The sequence below is a fragment of the Mycteria americana genome, chromosome 11 (genome assembly GCF_035582795.1).
Source record: "Mycteria americana isolate JAX WOST 10 ecotype Jacksonville Zoo and Gardens chromosome 11, USCA_MyAme_1.0, whole genome shotgun sequence".
Lineage (NCBI taxonomy): Eukaryota > Metazoa > Chordata > Aves > Ciconiiformes > Ciconiidae > Mycteria > Mycteria americana.
In genome coordinates this window covers 1,762,536-1,788,464 of record NC_134375.1, presented here as the reverse complement: position 1 = coordinate 1,788,464, position 25,929 = coordinate 1,762,536, and the positions used below count along the sequence as shown (strand labels likewise).

Genomic DNA, 25,929 nt, shown 5'->3' with positions numbered 1-25,929 from the left:
CACACAGGTGTCATACTTTACTAGAAAATACTGCAATTCAGCCTTGTCAGGAATGTTTACGCAAAATTCTGATTAACACTTCACTAGTCTTATCTTTGCAACTTTAAAATCTGTACCACAACCCCTTTTTATTTTATATGGATTCTACCATACATAGTTATTTTCTTTCCTGCCCTTATTTGATCCACTTATTACGCAATTTCTTAGACTGCCTTCTTCGTATTTAGACCATGGAATTTTTGTCCAGATTCCCTTTTTTATTAACTTCCTTCTCCTAATGTCTACTCTTTACAAATGTCAGGATATACATTCTATACCTGGTCATTCTCTACCAGAGATGAGCTCCACATTTTATGAGCCTAAATTAAGAACAGTCCTGCTTAGCATAGTCAGTGGCATAGTAATTATTTCTATTTCAGATAGTAAATTCTAAATTTTCACTAGTGTGCATTCTGAATATATACAACAATAATAAATATAGATCCCATTTGCGTGTAAGCTTACAGTCACAAATATTGATGATAAGATTTTGCATCCAATCTGCAAGCAGAAGTGATAGATTTTCTTCTCACTGGTAATCTAAGTCATTTTATGAACACCTATGGTTTTATTTGTACGTGTAACAATTATACATCTTTAAAGCGGCTGAATCATAACATGGCTGTGTCATGTTAGACATGCTCTCTGCAGAGTCCCTTGGAGAAATCCGGCTTTACTACCTAAGTGTTTCTGCAATCTCTGCTTGAAAATTCAGTGGATAAAAGGAGTAAACAATCTATCATTAGTTTTATGTGACCTCCAAGACAGTAATATTTAATAAACCGTAAGCAGTTATCATCAAGAAAAGACATCGCATCACTCTAGCACTAATATTCAGCTCAGACCCTAAAATTACAGCGCTCAGGTGAGACATACTAAGAGCCCCCATACTAAATGCGTATCACCCCCAGTTTAGCTGCTTTTAAACAAACAGCCGAAAGACCTCACTGGAGTATACTCTTAATTCCTGAAGTGAGACCTTCTGAAAGTATGTATTACAGATTTAGAGACAGTTCAGATATTTGGATTTTATTTTCCCCTATTCTGTTTCAAAGACATCCAGTCCAGATGTGAGAACACCCTCAAAACTAAAAATATCATGACCTACACAGAAGCCAGAAATGAAAAGTGGAGAAATAAGATGTTCTTTCCTGATATTAAAGAAGAAAATATTTCTATTCATTTTAGAACTTTCTAGAAATCCAAAACTGTAGATTTTATACTGAATCATAAATAATGTTTCTAATACTGTGTGCATTAAAATACAGGCTAAGTTTTACTAAGTGTTAGGTATGGGAAAAATTAAGGCTTAACAGCAAAAGTTACAGAAAATGTGTTCATGGTTCAAACTTACTTTTAGTTGCACACAAAGCATTTCAGAGCACAATCAGCATCATAATTTGCCAATTTGTCATTGTTAAGATATTTCTTCCTAGAAGCTATTTTTTTCCCTATCCTCTACAGAAGAGTTTCACACAAGCAACAACATGGAAAATCAATTTTGGAAAGGCAAACATGGAAGTGGATCACACACTTGGAGATGATCAGGTTAGAAAGCATGACATCTGAAAACGGCACCGTTTCTTTGTTAGTTGTAAAAGGACTACTTCAATTTCACGACAGACCACTGACAAAAATCACAAGCAACCTATTAATGTACTCTGAAAAGATTAAGTGGGGAAAGGAAATTAATTCTACATAGGTATTTGTCAAAATGAGAGGCAGAGAGCAACATTACAAGCCCAGAAACTACAAGATAAAAATGTCTTGGTTTTGACAAAATAAACTTGCAAAAATGCTTTATTGAAAGAGAATAGGCTCACATATGCATAACTCCACAGGGTCATTAGGATACTGAAGAAGGTACCTAAGCTACACTTGGGAAAAGCTCCCCAATTCTGGGACAACTCCAGTTGCCCACTGTCTCCAGGAAGTGAAGCCTTTAAAACCTAATCAACACAAGTACCAGCATTTATTGTTGTGCCTGCTGGAAACTGATGATCAGTTTAGTTTTATTTTCAAACCATTAAAAAAGAGACCTCGAACATTCAGTTACTGTGAGGTGACACATAAGGAACTTTTTTTTTCATTGGCAAGATAAAAGGCTGAAGATATGAAGAATACTATAACAAATTGCCTCGGTTTTGTTATTTTTGTCTAGTAATTTCTGTTACAGATCATATCCAAACTGTTTGGATCTTGTATCTTGAATCTTTGAATGTTAAAAACATTTAATCTTACAAGCTTGTAGTGCATCTGATCTAATGACAAGCTTTCTGAAGAGGCAAGAAGTTCCCTAAACGACTTAAAATCCTCTCAAACCAGCAAAGCTCAGCATTTCCCTGAAGATCGGGTTATTCAACTAGAAATTCTCTCTCCTCTTCCCTCCATCCTGGCTGGGAAACTGACCTCTTTCTACTTCTGCATGTCTTGATGGTAACAAGAATACACACAACATGGAGATCATTCGCTAACAATTTATACACATAGGACTCCAAGAAAACCAAATCTAAACAGAGGAACAAAAATGCTGTCAGAAAGAAAAGGGGAGAGCAGAAACACAAGCCAAAGATGTGATACAGACAGACTTCATACAAGACAACCTGCGTGACAACCCTGCACGCTACCACAAACTCGAGGGCTGGGCTGCCATCCAGAAAGACCTAGACAAGCTAGAGGAATGAGCCAATGGGAACCTTAAGAAATTCAACAACTGCAAAAGCAACGTCTTGCACCTGAGCAGGAATGAACCCTGGCTACTCGGCAGGCTGGAGCTGTGCCAAAAAAGACCTGGGGATCTTGGAAGACAGCAAACTGAACATGAGCCAGCAGGGTGCCCTGGCAGCAGACAAGGCCAGCTGCACCCTGGGCTGTGTAGCAAGAGCATAGCCAGCAGATTGAGGGATCTTGCTCCTCAGCGCTCGTTAGATCACCTCTAGAGCACTGCATTTGGCTTTGGGCTCAAGCCAGATGTCAAAAAAATTGAGCTAGTTCTGCAGAAGGCCATCAAGATGGTTAAGGAGTTGGAGCACTTGCTCTATGAGAAGAGGCTGAGGGAATGGGGCTTATTCAGCCTGGCATAGACAAGGCTTGGGAGATACCCAACAGCAGCCTTCCAATACCTACAAAAAGGTTATCAAGCACATGGAGCCAGGCTCTTCACAGTGGTGCACTGCAGAAGAACAACAGACATAGCCTGAAACAAGATGGGTTCAGACTGTATGCAAGGCAAAACATTTTTACCGTTGGGACTGTCAAACCATGGAGCAGGCTGCCCAGACAGGTTGTGCAGTCTCCAACCTTGGAGATTTTCAAGACTAGTCTAGGCAAAGCCCTGAGCAACCTGTTCGGACCTCAAGCTGACCATGCTTTTAGCAGGAGGTTGGACTAGATGACTTCCTGAGGTCCTTTCTGACCGGCATCATCCTATGATGACCCTTAGCATAAAAAAACCCCAGACAGACACTTATCTTAAGCATATCTTAAGAGTACCACCTTTGTTATCTGAGCAGCAGCAAATTACCTAAGCACCTACTTAGCATGTTAGTCTCCCTCTGGCAGACATCCTCTGAAGTCAACAAACAAAGAGAAAGACAGGAATCTCCTAGAGCAATTCAGAGAAGGAGCCTAACCGGCATATTTTGGATTGCTTTCTGGAATCATCTCTCTCTGCCTCTCTACTGAGATGAAACAACCAAGAAGATTGGCTAACTAATTTTGCCAGGTAAAAACAGATGTGGAATATTGGATGGTAAGCATATCAAAAATCTGCCAAAGACTGTCCAATGAATTCATCCTTTCAAAACCATCCTAACGGGAAGATGATCCATCGCAAAATGAAGATGGTAACCTCATAAAGTTTTCCTGCATACTCTTCTTTTTCAAAAAGGGAGATTGCATTAAGACTTATTTCTAAGGTTACCTTGTGAATAAAAAGTCAGCACTTCTTCAGTGGTATGTGCTCCCAAATAGGTACTAATTCATTCCAGAGATAAGAAACTGCCCTCCTAATATCATGCTGATGGTATTATACATTGATCTTAAAGCTCCATACTGTAACAAGCTTTCCCAGCGTAAGAACCAAACGGTCTCTGTCTCAACGATAAATCCCAAAGCACACGAATAAAAAGTAGTATAATGCTAGTTTCCAAGCAAGGTCTAGCAGTCAAATTATTTCTCAGGAAGACTATCACCTCCTTTCTTGTTTCAGCTTCTGATTCAGGTGGTCATTTCAGTGAACTCTGCTCTCAGTCAGGTTAACAGGACGCAAGCACAGGTCTACACATTTATTAGATGCATTATCTGTTTATACAGGGACATTTAGACAGACGAGATCCTGACTCAGAACAGCTTGCAGTGATAGTTTTTGATTCTTTTTCCCTTCTGCAGCAACAGCAATTCAAATCTCTTCATTTAAATTTATCCATGGAACTTGAACAGTTTTGCTGAGCTGATGGCCATTGTTGGTCTTCTGAAAGGCATGGCTTTTTATCCAGTGTGTAAAGATGTTGCCCTGACTGTTAGGTTCATTTCCTTCTAGATGTGAAATATGGATTCTTCGTTCAGGTTTCCTTTCCCCTTCCTTTTTCCCATTTCTTCTCAGCTGTTCCTAGATGAAGGGACCACCCTCACATCCCTCTTCAAAACAGAAGTACAGGTTCCTCAGTTTTGCCTTTTTTAACCTCACTATGTTGACACCTGAGCAGATACACCAATTTTCTATCAGCGAAGACTGGTAGTTTCTTTTCTAAGTTACACTTTTTAACTGGTGAACTAGCAAAGCTAGTAAAAAGAGGTTTTGGAACAGAAGGGGAAAAAACCCCACCTATTTTTGTTGTAGATTACGCTTGTAGGAAGAGTAACCATTTTGCTACATCATAATAAAAAATTGAGAAAGAATGCAGAAAATAAGTTGTACATTATTAACTGTCACAGTTCTCACTGAAAAGCAACAAATCAGGCCATTGGGAACTGAATCTGCTAGCTTTGATGCTTAAGACCATACCGTCTTAGATACGAAAGATTAAAATCTTTACACAATATGTTTTCTAAATTCCAAGTTGAATGAGGTATGGAATTAAGAGCCCTTGGTTCCCGAGTATGGCGAATACTCGATAGTAACTCTAAATAGACGCAACGAAGCAAAGTTTGTAACTATAGCCCAGGGATGACATCCTGGGCAACCACAACAACTTCCCCCGCCCATCGCCAGTTCTCGTGACAGCTTGCACTTTTTGTAACTGTTCTGAAACTACTTCTTGCTGTCAAGCTTGTGGCTAATATATACGTGCCTTTTAGGTTTTTTTAAGCATTCATAAAATGTACAAGAAATACTACTTTCTGCACATCTACAATTAACAGAAGAGGTCTCTACAGAGAGAGCTGTAACGACATCATTGACATACTAGTATGTCAAATGAAATTAAACTGCATCAATAAGCTACTGAAACAAGTTATAATTTCAAACCATGAGCACCGTTGAAACTGAAACTAAACAAACCAGTAAGTTGTTCCATAACCAGTAACTAATGAAGATTGGTTTCCTGTAGACTTATGTCCTTGTTGCTTTCAGCACTTCTTCTTTCTCTCCCTTCGGCATCATTATCAGCCAGGAGACAGAAATGGCTGTGGTTAGTTTGGGGCTACCTGCTTAATAACTGGCCAGCAAGCTGTCGTGAAATTAAGCAAATCATGTGTTGTGCTAGCATTTTCCCTCAGTAAGGGCATTAATTTGGGCCTTTTTCACTGATAACAGTGTACCAGTTTTCATGGAGCCTGTAACAGCTGAATGGGAACCGCTTTCAAATCTGATTAACATTGGCCAACAGATTAAATAAATACAGGGAGGACTGCCTAAGACAGCCCAGTGACGCTCTAAGGAAACAAGCTTCATTTCTTTAGGATGACAGCTACAAAGCCCAATTGGCGTTTCCACTGAAAATGTAAATCTAGAAGCAAAGATGACAAATAACTAATTTTCATTCTAGTCAAGTAATTCAGTGTATATTTAGAAGGCTTTTCAGAAGGTCTAGGTGTCTGAAGTCATATTCTGAACTGGCTGTAAAACAAGTCTACTCAGCCTAAAACACAGAAAAGTATTCTCAACATCAGAAAGTTTATCAACCACTTTGAGAGAAGTCCTACATTTTAACCTTTTTAGTAAAAAGTGAAAATACAGGCACACTCTTGCATTCTTTCAGTTTTTTATCTCAAGTTTCACGAAGAAGTAGCAAACATGCACGCATATTTTGTTTTGCCACTACAACGTGCTGACACTTACCTTTCTAAACACAGGAACGGCAGCAAAATAGGGGATGAGCGTAACATCAAATTGTCACAGCTGTTCACTAAGCAATGCACGTGCAAGCCTTAAAAACTGCTGAAAATCTTGAATCTGTTTTTAAATTCTACTTTCAGCAAAATAAGTTACAGTTTTTCAATGCTTAATAAAGGGGAAAAAACCCACCTATTTTTGTTGTAGATATAACAAAACAGTCTTACAGAATCTACAAAAAGCAAACTGATTTGCTGCATGGTACACCTTAGGAGAAAAGGAAAGAGATATGTCTATTGTGGCAGAGAGAAAGAAAGGTCACTAGTATCCCATTCTCTGATGTGTCCAGTTTCTCTTTTATAGCGGTCTACTTGGCAGATGCACAAAGCAAGTGTGATGAAGCAGCAAACAGACATACTGTAAACTAAGAGCATTAGACAGAAGTTACTTGTCTCCAAAAAAAAAAATCTACTGAAGGCCACGTTAGCTTTCTTGTGCAACCCATTCTCTAGCATATTTACACTTTAAGAAGTACAGAAATTTGACTATTACACACAAACTCAGATCAGTAGAAAATAAAACAATATGGTAGGAAGATACCCAGCTAATTATTTTTGACAGTTGGAGAACATGACTAAACAGAAAATTCTCCTCTTAAAAAAAGAAGAGAGTAAGAAGCTGCATTCTCAAAGCCAAACCACACTGAAGCTACACAGCTCATGTAGCTGGAGGGCACTGAGGGAGATCACAAAGGCTAAGTTTAGCCTTGTAAGGCTAATCGCCCCAGGTATCCTCTGCAGTCAACAGAGAGGGAGTGGGACACCAGAGGGTGACCAAGAACAAGAGCCTTGCATAGCTGCTGTGAATTAACCTATTACACTGCTCTGATTAACCGCTATGATTGATTTTACCTTAATTGCTCATAGTTATATTAAGTTTGTACCTTAAGTGAAGCTAGTGGATGTTCTGGACCAAGTAAACTCCAATGAAATGAAGCCAAATCTTCATCAGGTAGAATATGATTACCTAGAACATAATGCAGAACTTTACTTAAGTACACCACAAAACATTACATACTGTTTCTACATGCAGCAAAACAAATTTGCAATTAGTCCTCAATTCCTGATCAATAGGATTAACAAAGAGAGATTAAACTTGCAGGTATCTTTTTGTTACCCCAGAAAAACCTAATTAGCATGCTGCCACTGCAGCAAGATGCACTTCCCTCTGTTCTAGGAGCACTCTTCGATGAAACCCAGCTCACTTACAGAAGCAACAGAGCCAGTCACAACACATGGTGTCAACCTCAACGTGGCATGTCCTATTAGGGGATCCTCAATAGGATTTAGTAATGCAGGTACAACAGTGTAAGAACACACTCTATTGCTCTCCAACACAAGCGGGTAAGTTCTTCCTGCATCCCAGCACGTGCTGTTCCTGATCTACATAGGAGCTGCCTCTGGAATCTGCACTCTGCTCCATCACGCAGCGTGCGTCAAGCAGCAAGCCACCAGGCAGATTTATCTAACCCTCAGGAACACGGGCAGCTCCAATAACACTTTGCAGGTTCCCAGTTCCTGAAGTTTCTTTTGCTGACCTGACCAGGTCAGACAGGAGCCTGGGCTGGCAGCATCAAGCTAACTGGGAAATTATGTCGTTGTTCCAATGAATAGAGCCAGTGGCTATATTTACCAAGCTGTTCATACCAAATGGGAGATCACTTAAATTATTTTTTTTTCTAAAGCGCATAACGCTCAGAAAAAACAACAAGAAAATTCTTAGTAGGAAATATTTCAAACATTTGAATTAATCAAAGACTACCTAATCAACTGCTGACAGAGTTCAGTGTCTGTGGATCCAAACCTTACAAAGAGCTAAACAGAATGTATTACTGCACTTCTGGTAGAAAACTTAATGATATTTTCAACATCTGGTTTTACAGAGCAGCAGCTTAGCAGTGAATGCATAGTTCTCATTGTTGTTAACATCTTTAAAGCTTTTTTTTTTTAATTTCACAGTTTGGACAACATCTTGAACTCTTACCTACTCATAAGGAATATGACAAGATGCTTTGAATGTAACAACAATTGTTTACTTTCTTAATATTTTGCTTGTAAAATAGTTCAGTTTGCTTTTAACGCTCTTTAACATGTGAAAACCAAGAAAACCAAAAACCATTGCCTGGCGATTAGTAGACACCCTCTTAGAGAGGGAAAAGTCCAATCAATACTTCACCTACTGCTGAGATCTCCAGCAAGGAGACATTGTAATCTTTATTCACTGGGAGCTAAACTTTTAAACTCACATCAGAAAGATTCAACAAGTTTGTATACAACAGCCGCATTCTTACTAATCTAATCAAGGTACAATTAGACAGCCTTTATAATGCAGGTCTGAAAAAATCAATTACAGCCAGGCCACTGGACAGTTTTGTGATAACTAACAATAACTCCTGCAGATGCTAAGATAGTCAGAGGTATTTTAAAATAGTCAGAGCTTCTCTCCCTTCCACCAAAACCTCAATCTTGCTTGGTCTCCATCTGTCATTTCAGTTAATTCCATCCCCTTGAACACACACATAAGACAGTCTGACCATTTGATCAATTCTCACCACATACTGAATTGTGGAATTTAGGATGTTGAAGTGCAGCAGTGTCTTCTGTAGTCCAATAAGAAGTGATGCCTGTACTTACCTTCCATAGTTCTAAAATTTTACTGAGAAACAGAATGAGGCTACATAACTAAACACGTTACAAAGTACCGTCACAGTGGGAGAGATCAACGTTACATAAGCAACCTCTATTTCTTGACCTGGCTGAACAACCTCAACATATATTGATTTTTCCCATTTTAATGGCTTATTATAGCATACGCCTTAGGTTTTTTCAAAGCAATTAGATAGTAATTGAAGCCACTGCCCTTTCTAAAGAGTTCACTGAATTGCAGCCCAATACCTCACACTGTGTTTGTTTTTCTACTGCTGAAGCTTGGGGTTGGGGGGGTGTGTGTGGGGGGTGCGTCTGTTGGTTTGTTTGGGGTTTTTTGTTTCCCGCCCCCCTTTTTTTTTTTTAAATCATTCTGAAGTATTCGAGTCAAAATTTACAAAAGAACCCAAATCAACTCCCTGTTTATATCAACAGCAATTAGGACAGAACTTTTTAAGAGCACACTCTCAGAGGACACAGTACCTTGGCCACATTTTCACTACCCATGACAAGGATACTCCTTATATTATAGAGCCAGAACTACAAAACCTTTCTGGATGAAAAGCTGTAAGAAGGAAAAAGCTATAAAACAAAACAACCAATCACAGCACACACATAACCTTCTGAGAAAGTAATCTTTAAAAATTTGCCTAGTTGGTACAGTCAGAAAAATATTTTGCTGGAATACTTCAATAGAGACTTTATCCCTGAACATAACTCAATCCCAAATAATTTGCCATTGAGGACGCTTTTTTTAATTGACCAGCTAGGTGTCGTTCCTCAGGCTCCTCCAACTGCTGAATGTTTGGCTGAACCATTCAAGATTTTTTTCTCTTTTCAGTGTCCCCAAATTGACCCTTGAATTTAATGACAAGAAAGTATTTGAAAACAAAGTTTGAGTTTTCCATATACAGGGAAACAGATTTGCAGACCTAAAGCTAAATACTGACACAACTATTGTGATAGTTTTGGTCTTCTGTAATTGTAAACATTAAACCAGCAGCTTAACTCCAATTATTTCAGAATACATTAATTTATTCCTAAACAAAGTACTAGCATGGGGAGTTACACTGACGTACCCAGAACAGAAGAGCAATGTAACAGATTCATATGCCTTCCCACGTAATCAAGCACTCACTTATTCTTTCCCATTATGATTTTCTTATCAGGTTCAGAAGAGACCCAAAGAGGCCACAGGAGCAAGGGCAGAATAACCTATGAAGCCAGACAAGCCCTCGGATATTAAATAAAAATACAAAAATTTAGATCTGAATGAGCTACCCTGCTTTAAACATATGCCACACTACACACAATTATGTGCCTATACGCATTGAGTGTTTTATTAAAAAACCTGAAGTTACTGTATTCCTAAGGTTGCAAAAGTTAAAAAATGTTGCCAGTACTTTAAGTCAAATAGTATCTGTTTAGTGTAAGCTTATATAATCATTGTTTATATCACCAAATACCTAGGTTTCGTAATATTCACTAATATATATATATATATATATATAAAAAAAAAAAAAACCTCATCGCAGGAAGACCTCTAAAGTATCTTCTGTTCTAACCCTGAATTCCATAAACTTTATTCTGCTTACTCATACTGAATACAAACACAAAAGAAATGCAAAAGTATACCCAAAACTAAACTTGTAGCTGAACTGAGTTTTTTTACCCTTTGTACCAATTTGGGGGAAAAAAAAAAAAAGCTACAAAATATGCTACAAAAGCTCTAGCAATCATGTGAAATGACCTCAAGTTTCTGTCTCCTAAGAGCAAGCTGAAAAATATTTTGTCATGTAAGATATCAAGAGAGAAAAATATTCAAGAGCTTCTTGCATAAAATTGCAAAACCTTCAGAAAATCTACCAGAATATTTGTCACCTACCATTTAATATAACCAAGCAATGCCTCAATTGGCCATGCAGCTGTAAGTCTGTGACAAGTTGAAACGATGTCATTCACGTGTACTTCCCATTAATTCCATAAAGCATATCTGCAACTGTGAAACTGCTTTTCAAGCAGTAATTCTTACTCACTGAATTGGCATGCAACAACTTATTTATAGACTCCAAAACAAAGCCTAGCAATAGTAGTCCGCCATGCAATTTACACAGAGTTTTTGTTTTAAGTTGCAGCTTAGCCAATCATCTGCCATTCCTCCCATACAGCCATGCAGCCAGGTAATCATTCTGGATATGAAAAAACATACACTAACAAAAAGCAACTTCAACTAGTCAAATACTTGTGGCTTTCTACTGTAAGATGCACTGGTTCTTTCTTCTTAACATGGAAGGTACCTGCCTGGACTAGAAACAATTTAATATTAAAGACTACTAAAATATTAGTATGCTAAAGCAATAATACATAGCCTCTCTCCTTCACAGTTTTTCATTTTTCAAATGAGAAGTTTTATTCTTCTATCACATACCCATACTAAAACACAAAGTCAGTGAGAAAATAAAATGAAAATCCAGTTTTCTTAATTTGTTTGCTCAGTACGACAAGATCAAGAACATGGCTCCTCCGTGCTTATTGACACAAAAAGAAGTTAGAATGCTGTTCTAAACAGATCTTATCCACTGGAGTAAAATTTATTAGTAATTAATTCTCTCTTCCATCCGAGAGAGTATGACAGCTATTCTCTAGCACTGCTGTGGAAATAGTGTGTTAAAATTGTCCCATTTAAGCAGAGATATGAAACTGAAGTCCTTCCTACCTATGGTCCTTAAAGATATCACACTATTTAGCATTAGAAACAGGAGTGCTAAGAAACTGTCCAAACAAAACTAATGGAATGGTAAGATGCTGGTCGCCTGTGCTTTCAGAAATGTGGAGTTTCACTCAATTATATAGTATATTTCTGGTGCAGCTGATGTGCTGTCATATTTGTCCAATACTCATTTCTGAGGGAAAAAAAACCCCTGCAATCCAATCATCTTCAGTCCATATATGTTGTTTTTAGGTAGAATACAAAACAGGACACAAGTTTTATTAGAAGTAGACCTCATATACTATATTTGACCAAAACTAGTAGAACCACAATTGTCCCGCTCCTCCCCCCTCCCCCGAGAACATTTTGGCTAGGCAAAGCTTTGCAGAATTCTTACTTTCTACCCTTGTTTCTAGACAGCCACAATTTGCATTGCTTGCAGGTCTCTACAAATTCGGCATGTCTGGCCTCATAAAAACACATCCAGCCCACCTCAAGTACAGTAGGAATGTCTGAAACAAAGGGATGTCTTTCCCTAGGTGCTTTGTCAAATTATACACACATATTTTAAAACAGTTAATAGAAACTGAAATCATAAGTCTGACTAGCAGCATCGAGTTCTTTTATTACTTCACTTACCTAAAAGAGCAGCAAAAATAGGAAAGCGATTTGGATTCAGGTCCAGTTGCTTGGCAACTTCATGCATTAGGTATTGGCTTGTTGTGAGACTTTTCCCATTACGGCTCAGTTTTAGGGCATGGGCACTGAAATAGTAAGGGATGTTGCACAATGCATAATCGGAGTCATATGCAACCAAACCATGGAAACCTTTTTCTCTGCAGAAAGCAATTACTTCTTGATGATGATCCTCAATGCTCTGTGCAACCTATAGTGGAAGACAAGAGTAATTAGCTACAGTGTTAAATTGCAGTACCGAATTATCACATGTATGACGATATATCGGGTCTTTCTGACACTATATACGTGCATTTGAAACACTTGCAGTATATATAAAGTAATTTAAAAAATCCAATGACACAGCACACACGGACAGGGTGTAAGGAGCACTCAGAAACACAATACAAAGTTCTGGAAGCCTACACACTGAAGTGGCATTATGTGTTCTGAACTCATCTGAAGTAACTTTATTAACAGAAATGCTCAAACTCTAAACATATTACTATACCAATATCTGTATTAACTCATGGGAAAAATCTTAAAGCTGTGGATACTTAAGCAGTTCAGCAAGCCAAGATCCCCCCTTAAAAAGCAATCACACAATCACTTTTAAAGTTTTGCAGCCCTGTTTTAAAAGAAACAAACATGGCCCTAGATTAACAGAGGTAACCTTCTTGACCTTACAAATGTGTACTTTGCTGTGTCAAGCCAATTTTTTTCCTCTTTCCACTTTCAGCCTATCCATTTATGCACAGCTGTCTCTGATGGTGCAAACTGCTTCAAGTTTATAGCCCAAACTTCACCTCTCAACTCACGTTGCCTAGGCAAAGCACATATTTTAGGCTATGGCAATCGGATGACTAGAACAGACATGTTGTGCAGGGGAGACATGGGCCAATTCCTAACGTTGGAAATATAAAACCAATCATTTCGTATCAAAAAGATTATACTAAAACAAAAAACCCCACGATGACAAGTTAGTACCTACAGTCCTGCGTTTCTATGCACCGTCAGGAACCGTTACAACTACAGTTTGCATACAAGCACACAAAAATAAAGCGAGCTGAGTGCTGTTGATGCCTAATGCTTTTACCATCTACATACATAATAAACATGCAGTGACTCCGAAAACCCCACAGAAGTTGGGTGTTGGTATAACCTACCCTCACCAAGTATTCAATTTTAACAACATAAGACAGCAAACTATCCCAAAATAGACTAGTACAAAACTATTAGCTTGAGTCTCCAGAGTACGCATGATAACTACAGCATTACTGCCAGTGATGCTATTTATTTCCTCTGTAGCCAAAGCCCTGCAGAACATGAGCGAGGGTCCTACACCTCTGCAGCCCACTCCAACAGTCCCGCAGTCATCTACCTCTCAGCAAAGAGCTTTTGTTCTATGGCAAGTTTACAGTGACCCTTCCTTTTCTACTCATGCCTTACACTTTCTGAACATGACATTTAATTATGGTCTGCTGGTGAGGTATGTAACATTTTGCTTTTCCTATGTAGCTTCACAAGATGTTGCCTTTCAAACAAAATCCTGAGCAGCTGAAGAGCCAGCACCTCACTCTCTGAGATACTCCTACAATCAATAACCAGCTCGCTAAGCTCTCTCTACTCCTAATGCTACCACCTTATGATCTTAAGAAAATGTCACTTCTTCAGAAACATGCTTGATGGACTGTATCAGAGTGTTTTTGAAATTTACTTTTGTTTGTGAGAAAAATGAGCATATTCATTTTTCTAATAATTATACTGTCACCTAGCATAAGGTGTGCCTGCTGTACACAGAATTGAAAGAGACTGTAAACATCTTTGGAAAAATTTAAAGATATCAGATTGATACAGTTACTAACTCAAGGGGGCAATTTAAGCTTTGCCATCCCCCCCAGTCTTTACAGGTTTTAAATTAGGAAAATCCCCCAGAATTTTATTATAGGTAGATAGATTTAAATTATGTACATATATCTGAAATCAGTATCTTTGCATGCACGACAACCACAGATCATCTATAAAAAACAAAGAACTCTTTTTGCAGCATTAGGTGTGACATGGGTATGCAGATAATACAGGAGGAAACTTGGTGTGCGGCCCGCTCTGATCTCCCATAAACTATTTCCTCTACCTCCACAGCCTCCAGTTCCCTCCCTCCCCATTTTATAGAGCTATCTGACACAGCAAGCTACAAGCACGAAACTGCAGTATGCTCAGGTAATACTTGAATCCACGTTCAAGTAATTGAACTGTCACAGGGAAAAGAGGTGTATTTACCAAGGTACAGTTAACTCGCAACGTAAAATCCTAACAAGATAAGAGTCTGGGAAATAGCTTACAGCTCTCACAAAAGGAGACGGTCCAAAGATGCAACTATATCCTGGCAACATGCACACTTCAAAATCAACCCAGGGAGGGGGGATGCGGGGGAAATCACAGCCAAGAGTTTGGAATCATTTTTAAGTCTAAACCTTGTGTAAAGATTAATGATGCTGGATCAGAAAGAGAGAATCCTGTCCGAGTAAACAGGCACATGCATGTTTAGATACTGAGAACAAAACAAAGTCTCACTAAAGTATTAAAGATGTTAAGATCTCCACTGCTTAAATAATTAAATTTTAGCAAACTTGCTTTGCATAAACATTTCTTTTAAGAATAACTCCCCCCTCCCCCAAACAGAAAAATACTAGGTCACAATTAAGCTAAGAACCCGTAGGATATTTGTTATAACTTGGAGGAACCTGTTATTTTTACATCCTGCTGAAACCATCTGCAAGTGATTTATAATTGTTCTGGATGGAAGACATTACTCTTTTTCTCCCCTCTAATTACCAAAATAGATTAAATTCATAGCCAGTTCCTAGCTCTGCACAGAAGCCTTCTTCTCAAGACTGAAATGTTTCCTGAAAATATGAAAATCAGTTTCATATTTAGAGTTAATCAGTATTCTCAAACCCAACTTCTCAAAAGAAAGCAAGAAAACACTACAATTTGGCAACTCTTATGTATATGTAAATAAAAAAAATCACCCATACATGCAAATAAAAATCACACCTTCAGGATGCATTTGCTCTTTGCCCACCAGGAGGGTTGCTAGAAAGTGAGCATGAGGGAGAATGTGAATAAAACTGGAGTAAGGTTTAGAGAAAGAAAGATATATGTAATAAACCGGATTTAGAAAGATATTAAATTGTGTAAGAGAAGAAAACCAGAAAAGGAATGCAATTTAAGTTCAGCAGTATCTTTGATGCATATTATGCATGTTACCACTATAACTGTGAAATATACTTCCTAACCTGAAAATTAATCAATTAAAAACAGAGCTATCCACAGTTTCTCAACAGCTGTACAAATGAAACATCAAATGGCAATTGCTGATATCCTTCCCATCCCCAAGACAGCTGACCAGTTCAGAGAACCAGTGCAGTTGGGACATGCACAGTGGTGGCTCAGTGATACGAACGTTCCTAACAGCCACAAACTATCCCCTCCGCACACACCAGTATTTGGTAACAGCACTTGCCAACTCCCAGTGCTAACCTAAAGCAGACAAATATCCACCCCTCAAATCTTCCCCTTCAAAATTGTGGGGGTTTTCTGTTTGGTTTCTCTTTTTTAAATGACAGAAAAGGGACTCAGTATGACGTGGCCTCTCACTCCTAAAACTGTTCCAGAGATTAAGAATAAGGGCTATTACTGAGAAACTGTAAAGGAGCTAATGCTGCAGCTAAGCTTGAAAGTAAACAAAGTGCTACAGGTGACACCCTTGTCAAATGTGGCAACTTTATTCCTGATGTACTTGAACAGAAGCGAACTAGGTCTGAAACAGAAGGCATTTAAAAGACTAACAGCTTCAACATGCCACAAGACTACTACAAATACCAAATTCCCATCAATATCAAAATAGCCGGCTTCCTGTTGTGTACTATGCATTTCAATATTGCATTAAACAAAATATCCAGTTTAACACATTAAAAGAAAAAAAATTTCTTAATTTACTCCATTCATTGCTTTTACTAATGATCTCTAAGTCTCAATAAGAAACTAAGGAAGAGTTATAACACACTCACAACCAGATCAAGGTAAATACCTTCACTGCATAGTCCCTAAAACTTCTTGCTTAAGGAACAAAAGTATTTCCTAGCTACAAAAATAAAAAGTTCAAATGAGAGGATGTTTTTGCTGTCATTCAAATTCCCACTATCATTCATATCCAAAACACGTACACAATTTTGCTTCTATGCTGACCAGGAAAACACATTACTACAGCAGACACAGCCATAACCTCTTCACTTTTACCAGGGCACCAAGCCCAAGACATTGCATTTGGCGGAGCTCCGCACGCCCTGCAAGAACGAGCTTCGCCTCCACTTCCAGTTTGTTCCACACGCGCTTCGCCCGGCACGGTGGTCCCAGCCGCGCTCGGCCCCGGCGGGCCGATCCCCACCGCAGCAGAGATTGGCCCGCCGGGGCCGAGCGCGGCTGGGGCCACCGCAGGGCGAGACTTCCACCGCCCACTGGGCTGGACACCCGCTGCCTGCCTGGAGCGGGGTGGCTTCACACCAGCCCGGTGAGCAGCGAGCCGAAGGGAACGCGCTCCTCCAAGGACGGGTCTGGCCGAGCGAGCAGGGCGCTAAGAGGGAGCAACGGCAACTCTCGCCCCGTTGGCAGAACTAGGAGAAACTTCACCCGAAGTCACCTTTTAGGTGAGCTCCTTTGAGAGAGTCGTCTTTACCCCAGGGCTGCAACCCGGCCAGAATTTTTCTAATCCGCCAAAAGGGCAGTGCTAAAGCCAGATAACGTTAAGCTGCTGCTAGTGATCAAGCGTGCAACTCTAAAGGTTGCATAATATTTTTCTACACACAAAAGTAATTTACGATAATAAAGCCTACAAGTATGCACTTCAGTCCCGCTGCTCTTCCTTCCCTAGCGGGAAAGCCAGCAAGCAACTCTTAAAATTGCAGCTTCATCCCAGGGCTTGTTTTTCTACCGTCTTGTGTTTCAGTATACACAATTGCTCGGCCTAACAGAAACCATCGTAAATCACGAATGCTGTACAGAGATGTGACATGTTATATTCTGCAACCTTTGAAATCACGGTCTCGGTGCCAGTGCAAGATCACCACAGACCCCAGACCCTGCCTGAGGGTTGTTTATGTTATCAGAAAACTGAGGCTCCCCCTTAAAATAAGTTTAAATGAAGAACTGTCAGATCGGTGCTCCTGACCCCACAAACTGGAAGCGTCTGCTGTTACGGAGTAAGGAATGAATTATTCTACGCTTGATCAAAAGCCCATTAATACATTTCGGCAACGCCGAGCAAAACCCTCACCTTCATAAACACGAAACTCGACCCTCTGTATTTCAGAGAAAGCGATTTCACCTTCAGCACAAGTTTAAACACCTCGCCTCAGTAGGGAACTTGTTGCAGATCCACCGTGCGCGATAACTAAACTGATTTCTGATTTTTTTTTTTTCCTCTTCGTCTTAGTAATTAATTAGATCAAGATGCTTTAGGCCAGCTGCTCTCACCTGCGGTACCAAAGTCCCAGCCTCACCACCCTCCCGAGCGGAGGCTGGGGGGGGAGGGGGGGGGCCCGGGCAAGAAGGGACATTTTGAGTTAACGGAGTGGCGGCCCCGAAAGAACATGGAGGCAAAAACCTCCCTGCTGCTGGGCCTGGCTTCACAGCCGGGGGAATCCAGGAGGCCCCGGGCGCTGCCGGTCGCCCCGCCGCCCCGCGCAGGCCGGAGGCCTGCGCGGGACGGCGGGGCGACCGGCAGCGCCGTATAAATAGCAAAATCCCCCGGGGATTGAGGCCGCCGAAACTTGGGCCGCCCCCGCGGGCCTCGACGACATTTTGAGGCGCTGAGGGGAGAGGCAGGGTGCCCCCCCTCCTCCCTCCCCCGCCGGGCTGGGCACTGGCAAGGCCCAGGGCAGCCCCCGCTGCCATCTTAGAGCGGCGGCGGCGGCGTGAGAGGGGAGCGGCGGGGGCGCAAGAGAGCAGCGGGGAGGGGGCGCTGGCGTCCCCGGGGGGGCCGGGGCGCCCTGGGTCGGGCGGGAGGCCCGTCTCCTCCTCACCTTGATGTGGAAGCGGATGAGGGCCAGGCGGATGCAGTGCGCCATGCAGACGGGCGGCAGGAACCAGACCTTGGGCGGCGGGGTGCCCTTGTTCTGGACGTGGCTGACGATCTGCTGCGCCGTCTGGCGCTCGTTGCCCTGGCGCTTCACCCACTCGTGGAGCCGGGCCTTCTCCAGGGCGCCGTTGAAGAAGACGAAGAGCTCGATGTTGCCGTTGAAGCAGGCCTTGGCCAGGGCCGCCAGGTAGCCCAGCATGTGGTTCCACTGCCCGCCGCTCACCCAGTCCGTGTAGAAGCCGCCGTAGAGCCGGTGCAGGCAGTTGTCGGCGTCGATGAGGAGGCGCAGCGGGGTCTGGGGGGGCCGCTGGCGGCCCCCACCCACGAGGCTGCCCCGCGCCAGCTTCTGCAGCTCGACGGGCACCACGGCGCTGGGGCAGTGCTTCTCGATGTAGTCCTGGAAACCCTGCACTCCCATGGTGAGGACAGGGCGGCGGCGGCGGCGGGCGGACGAGCGGGGGCCCGGCGGCGGCGGCGGCAGCGGCGGCGGGGTCTGGGCTCGGGCCGGGCGGCGCGGCGGCGGCTGTAGTTGCGGGTGGGCGGTGGGAGCGGTGGAGCCGGGTGGGAGCGCTGGCTGCCGTCGGTGGCCGTTCAGGGGGGAGTTGTATGGATTAGTGGGGGGCTCATGGCTGCTGCGGCCGCCATGTGCTGCTCTCACAGAGCCATGGCTCGGGGATCCGGGCTGCTGCCGCTGCGGCTCCGACTGCCGGGGGGAGGGGGAGCGGCACAGCGCGCAGGAAGCCAACCCGCCGCCGCCGCCGCCTGCGGCAGGGAGAGCGGAACAGGCGGGACTTGGCGGCGGCCGCCGCTGCCACTCACAGGCAGCGCGGGGCGCGCACACGGGCGCCGGAGGGGGGCGGGGGGGGGGGAGCGCGCCCCGAGCGCCGCGCCGCCGGCCCGGTGCCCGCCGCCCTCACGGCCCCCCGCGCTGCCCTGCCCTGCCCTGCGGCACTGGGGCGGCGGGGCCCGCGCAGCCCGCCCGCCGCGGCGGTTGCATAACCCAAGCATGCGCGGGAGCGCGGGCGGAAGCGGGTGGCGGGGAAGGGGAGGGGGCTCGGGGGTAGGCGGGGGAGTGGCGGAGGGAGGCGAGCGGCCGCGCGGGGGGCGGCGGGAGCCCGGCCGGGGCGGGCGGGTCCGGCCCGGCCACGCCGCTGCGCGCCCGCCGCCCCTCGCCGCCCGCCATCTCGCCTCCCCCCCCGCCCCCAGCGGCGCCGCTCGGGGGCCGCGGTGGCGGGCCGGGCCGCGAGTTCCCCGGCGGCGGCGTTCCCCTCAGCCCCGCTGCCGCCAGCGGCCGGGCGGGGCAGCGCGGCCGCCGCCGCCATGGCGAACCCGCGCCGGGAAGCGGCGCCCCGGGGCACCTGTTGCCCCGCGGCTCGGGGCTCTCCGGCCGTGACGGGGCCCCGGCGAGCAGCGCCCGCGCTGCCGCTTGCAGCAGACGTACATACCCCCGCTGCGGTTCGGCCTGCCCCGGCGTGCTGCGGAGCGCCCGGCCCTCCGGCCGCGCCGCCCTCGGCCTCGGGCTGTCCGAGCGGCTCTGCTAACTTGGAGTTCTCCCCCTCCTGACAGAAATGGCAGTCGTGGCCGTTACTTACAAATAATAATTACAGGCTAGCCTCACCTCGCCCGCGACTGAGTATTTACTACTGCCGGTACAACGTCCGGATGATTTTGATGGCCTTTCCACCTTGACTAGATTGCAAGTGTCTGCTTGCACCTTGAGGCCTGCCGTCCGCAGGTTAGCTGCACGCTTGCCGTGACTGGTAAACGAGCACAAGTATAAACTCTGGGGGAAAAAACCCCGTTCTTTTCTGCACCGGCGGTGAGGAATTACCTTTCTTCAGTTCCAGACGGATGAAATTCTTTTTTAAAAGGCCAAGATTAGGACAGTGCCCAAACTTCAGAAGTTGCGTGCAGTTTGTCATTGAAATAATAACATAGTGTCTGAGTAGTTCTCTTGCTATGCAGGTGTCAAGAAAATGTCAAGCTGCACTTGCTGTATATTCACATTAATATTTTATTAATCAGGAAAAAATGTATTGTTAATGAGACTTCAGTCAGGCTGGATTGGCACCTACAGTAAATATTCCCACCAGGGAATAGCTGTTTCTTAGGGAGTGGGCTGCATCGCTCGCAGGCAGTGCAGCGCTGATGCAAGGCTGCTCGGTGGAAGTTTGTATCCAAGACCGTCTGGTACAGCATAAGGATGGTGAAATAAAGAGTACTGAAAAAGCTATGGAAATAGTCCATGAGAAATACAAGTTGCTTCCTATAAATCTGTTTTTGTAATCATCTGAGAGTGTGGCTTCCTAAGTAAATAGTCAGATCTCTTTCCAAACTACTTTCCCCTCAGACTTCGTAGATTTTCCTTTAAGAGTAGGCACATGTTATGATAACATCAAAATAATAAAACACTGTAGATACTTTGAAAGACACACAAAACATGGTAGTGGACCAACAGTGCTAATACAAGGAAAGAGGATCAAGGAGAAAGAACTTCAGAATTCCAAATAACCCGAAACACACCAAAATTTGGTCCAAAGAACAAGTACCGCCATACATGAAGTACATAAAAAGCAGGTGCTCAGACATACCTACGTGTATTCAACGCTCTATCCAAACAGAGTACAAAGTTTGATCAGAAACAGGCCATTCTCTAATTAGTCTTAAAAAGTGAACAATAGGTGATTCAAGAAGAATTCAATACTCAAGTCATTAATTGTCTCACAGGATATTTAGGTTCTCACAGGTCTTAGGAATGGCAGATCATGTATAAATAAAACATCTCCTAAGTTTACTTTGGGGTTTTTTGTTTTGTTGTTAAAGAAAGAAGGAAAACTAGTCAAAAGCATCTCCCACCGGAAACCTGGCTGTTAACGTCCTGACACTTCCCATGGAGTTAGGTAGGCACAGCAGAACTGCACGCTGCTGGGCCCACGTGCCCATCCACAAACACAACCCTCTGTCCCCAAAAGAAAAAAGAGAGATGAAAAACAGAAGGGGAGACAAGGTGCTTCAAGAAGTTATTTGACACAAATAGCTGTTCTGCTGCAACTAAAACTTTGGCCAGGCAAGAAGGCAACAGAAAAAAAGTGTAATTTATAAAAAGCAAAATTACACTGGAAAACAGGTAGACTAAGATAGACTTAAAGAGCAATTAACCAAAGGCATGAAGACAAACAAGGTATTTTTTCATCGACCAGCGGCAGAAGGCCTGCAGGAATCATTGCGCTACTGCATATAAGAAAATGGCGCAATGGAGGAAAAGGCATTGAAGCGCTTGCTTTCTCAGCGCTGAGACACAACACATTTCACTGTTCCCAGATGTTGGTTGTGTAAGGGAAGGGTTAATAAAGATTAATATTAAAGTCAGTGACTCATTATCCAACCTGAATAGAAGAGAATTAGGAGTGGCTCCCTAGAAGGAAGGAACTGAACAGTCATTAGGAAGAACTGCTAATGAATAACCATGTCAGGGCAAGAACGTAGAGATGAATGTTATCATTTTAGTCTTGATTCCTCTGCTAAGGAAACTCGGTCCCACTGTGAAATTGAATATGGACGTAGGCTGTGGAATAGGCTATCCACGGTAACCTTGATAGGTACATTTGCCTGGGGATAATCGACACATATATTATCAAGGGGAAACACTTGTTTTACATGATTTTCCTTAATATTTCTCCTCCTTTCTCACCCTGGTATGTCTCACCGTGGAGCTGCTGCCCCCAAACTTCCCAGTTCTTGCTGCTGCAGCAGAAAAACTCCCAGCCCTCCTCCTCACTGCCAGGTCTGCGAGCGGCCAAGGGCTCGTCCTGTGGGCAAGATACTTTTCTGCATTGTTACTTCAGTGCTCAAAGTGAAATATGTCTCATATTATTATTTCAGTACTAAATTTAAATGTAGACATTTGCAGATAAACATGCAATAAATGTTAACATTCTGCTCTTAGCTGTGCCTATTAGCTGCCCTGTTTCCTGTCATCTGGAGCATTTGACTGTAGTAGGGGTAAATAGCATGCAGCAATAGAACTGACCCTCATTTCTCTCGTGGTGTATTGCTTGCATACCCACTTATTAAAAATTTTGCTTACAGAAGCTTGCAGAATCTTCATGCGTTTTATATAAAACCAGCAAAATTCTACCAGGATGCTTCTGCAGGTTGACTTACCTTCATCCTCAGTATGTATGTTATCTCAAGTGATTTCCTTTTGTTTGGTTGGGGGTTTTTTTTGAAGTTACAGACATGCCTGCCACTTAGTCCAAAATAGTTGCGAAAATAGTAGAAATGGAATAAAAATTACTTTGGTTTAAAAAAAATTTTTGGGACAAAATTTGTCACTCACTGTAGTCTTGCTCTAATTTTGTATCCTAGTGCTTGCTGCCAGCTGAGACATCCCTTTCTTGTAGCTTAGGTTGGTGATATTAAACCATATACAATCACCCCAAATTTATAGAACTAAAGAATTTCCATGTTCAGGTACCTCTCTATGGCCTGCCAAAATACCTACAAACGCCATCTCGCTTTAGCATACAATAACTTTTTTCAAATATTGATGATACCTATGATGGAACATCATCTTAGGACAGAAGAATGTGCGTATGGGAGACACCTAACTGAGTCATTTAAATGCTTATCAGTCTCTCCATCAGCATCAGCTCTTAGAGGAGTTTCAGTCTGTTTCTGGAACTTCTTCCTTTTTCAGCTTTCTGCAAGACATAAGATTGCAGAAACCCACAGGTGACTGGTCAGCTTAAATAGATTTATTGCTAACAGTTAAAATTGTTCTTGGTCTACAAGAAGGAATATTATTCTTCCAGCAACAACTGGGTAATACCAATTCTCACGGTTTCTTTTGTAAAACTTTCTCTTTGCAAAGAAGACTTCGCTGAAATTTTTAGTTTTGGCTGATCTGCTCTCACCCATCACGCATTCCTCTGCTCTTAACTTAACGCATTCCTCTGCTCTTAATTTCAACTTAATTTAAAATTCAGCTTCTACCATAACTTCAAATGGATAGTAACTGGTTGCACTGATATCTGGTGAATATGACTTGCATCTTCTCGCTGGTATGGAGCCTTTTCTGGTGGCTGCGCACACATCCACTCTGTTTTGCTACAGCGTGGAACTTCTGCAGGAGACTGATGCTAGGGAGTAAAATATTCTTCTGCACTTTCTCACTGGCCGCTCTGAACTTTGGTGACTGATCGCTTTGCAGCATCTTAATTTGCTTTTCAGTGCTGTTCTTGCATCGGCCATGTAGAATTTGTGCCTTTCTCAAGCTTGTGTAAGAGATGCACAGGAAACTGCAGTTCGCTGATCTTTTGTTTTTTCATTCTCCCTTACCAGCTGGCCTAATAGGCCTTTACTGCTTTGTGAGAGGTGCCAGTAAATCCTACTTCTTCTCTGCCCGTCTAAGATGGAGGTGCTATTCTGGCACTCAGGAAGTCTGCTCTCCTTGCGCTCGCCTTACGCAAATACGCACTAGCGGTGACCATACAGGAAGAAGTCTTTGCTTTTTTTCCCCTCCTACTAACATGTGCTTTTTTATTTACCTTAATGGAATGTAGATTTATCCAAAGTGGGTTCTTCCGCATTGCATTTCTCACTCTTAGTCAAAAGCCATTTTGTGGTAAGCTGTTTTATTTCATGTGTCCACCTTTACTCTCAAGACAAACTGCTGTTGATTCTTGATTAATTCTTCAGAGATTTTCTCACATTTCTGGCCCATTGTTAATTGCAGTAAGTTATTTAAGAACTGTCAGTTTTTCCCCAAATTGCTAAATCCTCCTGAGTTCTTGCATATTCAGAGTGTTTTCTGTATGCTGTCTGTGATAGCTTCCCATGAAGAGGAGGCTAATCCAAATGGCTGGCACCGGGGCAGAAGCCCAGCAAAGACACCAGTGGTGGAACAAAGACTCTTTTTTTCAGTGTCTTCATACTATTTGGGAATTTCACTTGGCAGCTTAATTTTGCTGTGAGCTCCTTGTAGTACTTTCTCCCATTAGGGTTGTTGGCCTGTGTTTTGGTGTGTTGTCCGTTATCCAGCAGACAGACTATTATTTTAGTATCGTTAACAATTACCTATGCAAAACACTAGCAAACGGCTCCCCTGGAGCACCTATTCTAAGAGTTGTGGCTACGACAAAACCTGCATCATGTTTTCAGGTACCTAGTCTCTTGTTCCTCCCGAGACAATACGTATTTTGTGTGTCTGAAAGAAGCAGATGTAGGAAGTGTATTGTATTTGAATGAACTCAGCAACAATTTACGTTTCTTGTATAGAATGGTGAATGCAGAGAAAGGGAGTGAAGGCGTAACGCCACAAAAACGGGATCACAAGAAGCTGCGTTACCTTCCTGGGCGGGTATTACAAGACTGCTTGTTGGCAACCACTTTTGAGTTGCACTTTTTTTCTATTTTCTTAGGCCAGTTGACCCGTTAATACCCTCTTCGAGTCTATTTTTCTCCTCTTTCCCTCTTTTCCAAAGGCATCTGCTGCTTTCCAAATAATTTCTTTAGGCCATTCAAATACTAGTAAAACAGGCCAGGCCAACACTGAAATCCTTTGTAGACGGGACATATCTGAAAGCATGCCGCTTGGTACGTGAATGGCAGAGGAAGAGAAAAGAACTTATCCGAAAGCCTGCTGTGAAGCCCACGTTAAGATGAAGCAGTATGTAGTCCAAGGACCAACCCAAAGAAAAGATGATTTTCATTGTACTTTAAAGCCACCGTACTTCAGTAGAGCGACTGCTACACCCAAGCGCAAAACTTTTGATAGTACTTAGAGGCCACCCTGTTAGGAGCTAGGCCCCGTACTAACATTGGGTAGATGACAGTATTGCTCCAGCAAACTTTTAGGGCAAGAAAATGACTGGCAGCAAGTCCTCTGAGTGTATGGGAAAAGCGGCCTCGCAGAGGAGGGGGCAAGTGACGCTGTCTGAAAGAATTCCTCCTTTCAGAGAACAAGCAGTGCTTTCACAGCAGTGGATACTTAGCCATGGCACACAGTATACAGATTACATCAGGTCCATTCGCCGCCTTTAATTATTTTTAAAAAACAAAAGCATGACAATTTTCAGTTCTAAATTTGAATTTTCAAGAGTAAAAGTATAAATAATAAAGGCATTATGAAGCAGGCAACAGGAGCTGGTGGAGAGCAATAGCACTGGTTCCAGAAAACCTGGAACAGTAGCATGCTGTTCCCTTGGTATTAATGAATAGTTGTGTGAGACGTACAAAAAGCCAGTATTTAAAGTATATTCTACAGCGCTTTATGCAGGAGAATCAATAGTATACAAACAGATAACTAATACATTGCTATAGCTAGATACTACAACAAATATGATGCATTTGCAAGTGGTGTCATCTGAAGAGTACGTAGGAGCTA

At 42.9% G+C, this 25,929-nt stretch overlaps 1 protein-coding gene across 2 annotated transcripts in view; it reads right to left on the bottom strand.

The window, feature by feature from the left end:
• Positions 1-19,514, bottom strand: part of FAM120A (family with sequence similarity 120 member A) — a 57,578-nt gene extending 38,064 nt beyond the window's left edge. The window contains exons 1-3 of one of the 2 annotated variants that reach the window (XM_075514155.1): positions 18,487-19,514; positions 12,368-12,614; positions 7,257-7,339 (exon numbers count right to left, since the gene is read on the bottom strand). In XM_075514155.1, coding sequence (XP_075370270.1) covers positions 7,257-7,339; positions 12,368-12,614; positions 18,487-18,960 — 804 coding nt within the window. In that variant the 5' untranslated portion in view covers positions 18,961-19,514. The remainder of the gene's footprint in view (positions 1-7,256; positions 7,340-12,367; positions 12,615-18,486) is intronic. The other variant, XM_075514154.1, reaches the window with a different exon arrangement.
• Between the last annotated feature and the right edge of the window lie 6,415 nt (positions 19,515-25,929).